This window comes from Arachis duranensis, chromosome 3 (assembly GCF_000817695.3).
Source record: "Arachis duranensis cultivar V14167 chromosome 3, aradu.V14167.gnm2.J7QH, whole genome shotgun sequence".
Classification (NCBI taxonomy): domain Eukaryota; kingdom Viridiplantae; phylum Streptophyta; class Magnoliopsida; order Fabales; family Fabaceae; genus Arachis; species Arachis duranensis.
Genome location: NC_029774.3, coordinates 115,644,579 through 115,650,698, shown reverse-complemented (window position 1 = coordinate 115,650,698; position 6,120 = coordinate 115,644,579). Strand labels below are relative to the sequence as shown.

At 32.0% G+C, this 6,120-nt stretch overlaps 1 protein-coding gene across 2 annotated transcripts in view; it reads right to left on the bottom strand.

The window, feature by feature from the left end:
• Positions 1 to 5,362: 5,362 nt before the first annotated feature.
• The window catches only part of LOC107480424 (shikimate kinase, chloroplastic), a 6,313-nt gene continuing 5,555 nt past the window's right edge, over positions 5,363 to 6,120 (bottom strand). For both annotated transcript variants that reach the window (XM_021138882.2, XM_052259261.1), the window contains exons 11-13: positions 5,902 to 5,966; positions 5,573 to 5,749; positions 5,363 to 5,538 (exon numbers count right to left, since the gene is read on the bottom strand). In XM_021138882.2, the coding sequence (XP_020994541.1) occupies positions 5,690 to 5,749; positions 5,902 to 5,966 (125 nt within the window). In that variant the 3' untranslated portion in view covers positions 5,363 to 5,538; positions 5,573 to 5,689. The remainder of the gene's footprint in view (positions 5,539 to 5,572; positions 5,750 to 5,901; positions 5,967 to 6,120) is intronic.

The window sequence follows — 6,120 nt, the reverse complement described above, 5'->3', positions numbered from 1 at the left end:
TCCCCTAGCGCCAAACAACTCTACCAGCTGCTCCCGTTGTGCCAGCCACTCCCTCTGCCTCCAGTAATAGTTGTTGACGTTCTAGCAACCACCAACAACTACCTCTAACCACCCGTCTCCCTTCTCTGGTAACATGATCATTTTCTAATTAATTATTTTTCGTTTTAGTTATATTTAAGATTAATTTATGTTTTATTTATTAATTAGTATTATGATTTAGGTTTTTGAGTTGATTAACGTTTTAGGTATTACGATTTAGGTTTTCAAAGTTTGTTTAAATGATTGAACCAAAGTTGATTAAAGATTAAAAAGGGATTAATAGATATATTAATAAACTTTATTAATAATAATGCTTGAACCCTCTTGGTGGGTGAATTAGGTTTTGAACCCTTGTTTATTGTCTTAATTATTGAAAAAATTAATAACTTAAAGACAATTAAAAATAACAAACTAAGAAAAACTTATGTTAAGTAAAATGTTTGATATTTGAAAATTTGAGTAGGATCGATAGATATTTGGTTTGGATGGAACCTTTGAAGGGTGAAAAAATCTAAATTTTAGGGGAGGTTCTATCGAAATTTTTTAAGATTTTGAATGAAATTGAAAAATAAGAATGATGGGAATTGCTGTTGAAAATTTGAATTTTTTTAAGATTTTAATTTGATTAATTCTAAGTAAAGAATTATGTTTTGAAAAATTTTAGTGAAATTTAATAGAAACAAATTTGAATTTAATTCGTATGCTCTTTGCAGACATGACAACAGGCAGAGGTGTGACAAATCGGCCTCATGGTCGTGGTACAAGGAGGGTGTCTACTGGTACCTCTGGGACTTCTTGGTCATTTCCCTCTATTCCGACTACATCTAGGACGTCATAGGCAATGGGTGTACCAGACTAGCCGTTCATCATGGTTCTTAACCCCAACTACGTGACTCCTTCTGCTGCACCACCCTTGCAACCAGGAAGTAGTCTGGCTACTTAACCAGAGTGGATTCCTCCACCAGAGTTGACTCTTCCACCACCTTCGTCCGCTCAGCAGTTGACTGTTTTGACGACGCCTCCAGTGACAAACACTGCGGTGCCATAATCCTCTCACGGTACCAGCCAAAGGACTCTCCACTAGCTCCTATTGTACAGATGACGATTTGGCCTGATGGTTTGATAGTGTGAGTACTATTTTAAATCTTTTATATGCATACCGTTTTAGTTAGTTAGTTTAATTTAGTTGTATCCAATTTTCTAGTTTTAGTGGAGTTAGATTGTTAAGATATTTAGTTTTATATGCATACTACTTGATTGTTGATAGATGTTGATGTTTAATTTTTTATTTTCGTTTTAGTATTCCGCAAACGACTCCTAGAGAACTCAAATTCTCTTGCTTGTTTTCAAAGCAACACGCCCCTCCCTCTCTGCGATAATTTTAACCCCGAGTAACTAACTGCAGTTAACTGTGAATAAACTTGACATGCAAGCGCTAACCAAGCTTCCTCGTTTTCATGCCCCTTCTTCATTAAATCCCAACATTTGACCATTAAAATTTCAGCCTCTTTTACTATCATAAATTTAGCAAAACTTTGATTTTTTTTTTAAGAAAATATTGGTCACAAAATTCACAAATACTTTATGCATTTTGTTACTTTTTACCGTGTTTTAGAGTGAGAAAGAGAGAGTAAATTCTGCACTACTCCTCCACGTCCTAGTCCTTATTCCTCACTATTTATACATTGTTCTTCAAGTGTTCTTCAAGGACTCAAGCCATATAAACACGAACATTTGCCCGTTTTCGCTAATTCTTGTGTTTATACCAAAATTTCGGCAAGGTAGACTCTTGTTCCTTCTCCTTTCCTTTTCTTTTTTTTAATAGTAGCCATGATAAATTCTTACTCTCCTCCATATATAAAAAACTACTCTTGAAGCACCCATGGAGCACGCCTAAGGAGTTAGAGAAATTCAAGTTCAAAGTGGTTGAATTTTGACGTTTTTGCGACACTTTCGGCCAAAAAACGAAACTGAACCTTCACTAGCTGTGCTTCTTCCGTTGTGTGTATGTTTTTTAGTGTGTGAAAGGTTTAATAAATGAAGTAAATAAGAGGTAAGATTTAGGATTAGTTAGAATATATTTATGCTTATTTTTGGTGTTTATACGAGCCATTTTGTAGTGAATTTGTGCTTATTCTGAAATTCTGAAAACTCTGTGAGTTACCACTATTTTGACTTTATAAAAATGTGTAATATAATGTATAATTGCCTCTAAATTTTGTGTTGTATCAGTCGGAACCATGGAAGCACTTAGGGTTTAAGTTTCAAACTTTAAACGTCACAAAAGTGAAGAAAAGTGTAAAAAATGTATCTCTGAAAATTTTAGTCACTAAAAGCACGAAAATTATGGTGAAAAAGAGTTTAAAAATAGTTAAAAAAAATATTTTTAATTCTATGGAACAAGTAGAAAAAAAATAAAACAGGTGTTATAGTCATTTTCAGATAAAAAAGAGGTTAAAAACATAATATAGACAAGATATAAGTAAAATTTTGAATTTAATATGTTTAGGGGTCAAATAATAATTGTATAACTTATTTGAGTCAAAATTATATTTAAAATAAAATTTTATGTCTAAATAAAATTTTTAGTAAAAGTTAGAGGTAAAATTGTAAAAAACAGTAATTAGAGCAAGTAAATAAATTAATAAAGGGTAAATTGATTTTTTTAGGTCCCTAATGGTAAAAATTAGATTTTAATAAAAATATTAGGAGTAATTTTGGTCATAGAAAACTATTAGGATTAATTCGATAAAATTTTGACGCTAAAAATGTTAAATGGTAAAACTAGAGTACTTAGGACAAAAATAAAAATTTTAGGCATAAAGCACAAAATAAAAATTATTAGTTAACTTAGTGAAGGAGAAAAAGTCTATTAGAAAAAATATAAATATATAATGGTAAAATAATAACATTAATAATAAAAGTGTCATTAAAAATCTAACGAAAATGGTAAAAAGTTAAGTAAAAAGAGCAAAATGGTAAAATATGATATGGCTGAGATATTTTAAGAAAGGACTGGATACAAGTTTTTATAAAAGAAGGGCGAAAAAATCCTTTAGAAATAAATTTTGTCGGGATGTACCGCAGAAAAAGAAACTATAAACCTCAAGGTGCTAAAACATACTTGGCAGAGCAGACTTCCATCCAGCCTGGCCAGAGACTATATGAACGTGGAGACACCTGCCATATGGATTATTACTCACTGGGAACATCTTGTATTTTTGGGTCATTCTTTATTAGTGCTGCGACTGTATTTCGGGCACCGGTGCGCGACCGACCTAGTGGAGTAGCTATATTTGGACTTGGGTCGGGTACCGTCGGGTTGCAAATAGCCAATCGACGCATGAGCTCATGACCTATGTAGAACCAGACATGTATCATACTTGGTTGCTACATTTCTCTGCTAGTGGCTTCTTACTTGTATATATGACTATTATACTATCATATACTTGTAATTGCATTTGTTTGTATAATTGATTACTGTTGTGACCTTATAAACGATTAGATTTAAGCTGCATATCTCCTTAGGTTTTTCGTATAGTGTCCTATTGGAATCTTAAGTTCTCACCCCCTTTTGCCATTTCTGTATATGGGGACTAGCGTGATCTTCTTTGAATAAATTCTACCATTTTTCTAAAATTATTTTGTTGAATGTGATCTTTCATTACGTACTTTTTAGGTAGCATAATTCTGAAAATCAAACCAGACTGATCGGTTAAACCGGTCAAACCAAGAACTGACGATGTTAACGGTCCAGTCCTATACGCAAAACCTCTAATTGGAGAACTGTCCAAAAATTGAGAACTAGTCGGTTGGACTGGACCAAAAATTAGTCAGTTGAACCGGACCGAAAATCGGTCAGTTCTTACTAAACGACGTCGTTTTATTCGATTTAAAAAAAACGTGCGTGACTGCATGAATCATGCCCGCTTCCCCAACCCCCCCTCGTGACATTCAGTGCTTAGCTAAAAAAGGAAAAATCAAAGCCCTCAAACCCAAAACCAAAACCCTAGCTTCTTTAACGGTTTCACTGTTGTCGTCTGTGGTTGTTGGCGCCTCCGCAGCTTCCCTCTTCGCTTTGTCCCAAACCCAAACTTTCTGTTGAGTCTGTTCTATCCCGGTTCGGCATCCATCCTCCCACGGCTTCTTTGTACGAGTTGCTCACCGTCGTCTCGTCGTTGTCCTGCTCTCCGTCACCCTCCACCTCTGTCGAAGGTTAGTGGCAGTGTTTACAAGAGTTTTTTTTCTTTTATGCTATGTTCTAATTTCTTATTTCTTATTTCAATATCATTGTTGAAATTATTGATAAAAATAGATTTGTTATTATTTTTTATTTTTTACTTTTGATTTCTTATTTTAATATCATTGTTGAAATTATTGATCAAAATGACTTTGTTATGCTGCTGCTGTTTTTTAATTTCTGAGTCTACTGTTATTGAATTTTTGTTGATAGATTTATTGATTTTAAGGTTTAGAGTGATTATTTATTGATTTTAGGGTTCAAGATTTAGGGTAATTATTTTTGTTGAAATTATTGATTTCAGGATTTAGGTTGTGAGAAAGAGCCTAATCTTCCTAATAATGTGGATGACTTATTGCGTGAGTATTATAGTTTATTTTCTGATGATTTATTAGAATATTGTTAGTTTTTAATATAATGATAATATGTATATTTTATTAGGTGATATTTTAATATTTATATTAGATTATAATTATATTTTAATATATTTATTTATAATTTATTTATTATTTTATTCTAAAACGATTTTTTGGAATGANATTCTTTTTCATTGAATATGAAAACCGCTATATCTGCAAAATAAAAAGTAAGTCCCAAACTATATAGGTCAAAAAAGTACCAAGAATAACTAATAATTAGAATAATTTTTTAATTTAATTCTTTTAATCTAATAATCTAACAACATATTTTATTTCATATTTTTAAACATTGATAGCTAACTGATATCTAAAAATAATAAATTTTAATAATTCTCTAAAATTTTCAATTAAAAATATAAAATTAGATTGTTGGATTAAAAATATTAAAATGCTAATTAAAAATATCAGTCAATATAAATTAATGTAATTGCTACGCTGTCTAAATATGTCAACCCAAGTTTTCTGCAACCAGTTCTTTTGCTTTGTTACTTTTCCTGAGAAACCATTGTTATTTTGGGGGGGCAACATCCATCCGGTTGCCAAACATTTTTCTATTTATTCTTTTTTTATATATTTTTAGTTTTTTATAAATTTACATGAGGTCTTTTTTTCGCTTAGGTTGTTGAACAAACAAAGTTATTTAAAAATAAATAAACCAGACCACTTTACAACATAAAAATCCTCTTGGAGGAAGTAATACATAACCAGATCAACCAAACTCGACTACAAATATATATATACATCAACAATAAACAAAACATAAACACTGCTGGTAGCTCCTCAGCTTATTCTAAATGCTAACACAAATTATGCAGAAACATATGACAGGTTTCATCACTTTCCTCTCTTTTTTTCGAATTTTTTTTTTTTTTTTCTTTTTTTTTTTTTTTTTAAATTAAAAACATATTGACATTGCACGATATTATCATGGCCTTGCTTGCATATAACGGAAAAAATATGAACACGTCAACAATGCTTGTGTCTGTTTTTATTAGCGTTCTGCGTAATTGTTGTCTTCTTCCTTCAAAAAGACTTCAATTTGTTCCAATGCCTGCAAGATGCAGAGGCGTGTTATCTAGATTGGCACAGATGTCATTTTTATTCAACTAACCTAGGAACATTTCATTTGACCCATAAAAACCAAAATATTTTTAAAAAACATCCTGAAATGACACTAGTAGGGAGGGAATTGAGTATGAAGACCTCAAGTGCAATAGCAGTTGGTGACAGTTTGGACACATCTCTTTGGCCCAGTTTTGCCGCTATCTCTGCACGATAAAGAACAAGGTCAGAAACCATATATATTAGGAAAGCATCAAGAAGAAGGTAGAAATAATAATTAAGTTCACTAAAGATCTTTTCCTACTTTCCTTTTGTCTTTTTTAAAAGCGAGGCTGGGCAAGTATCTTAGGAGTCTCCAGG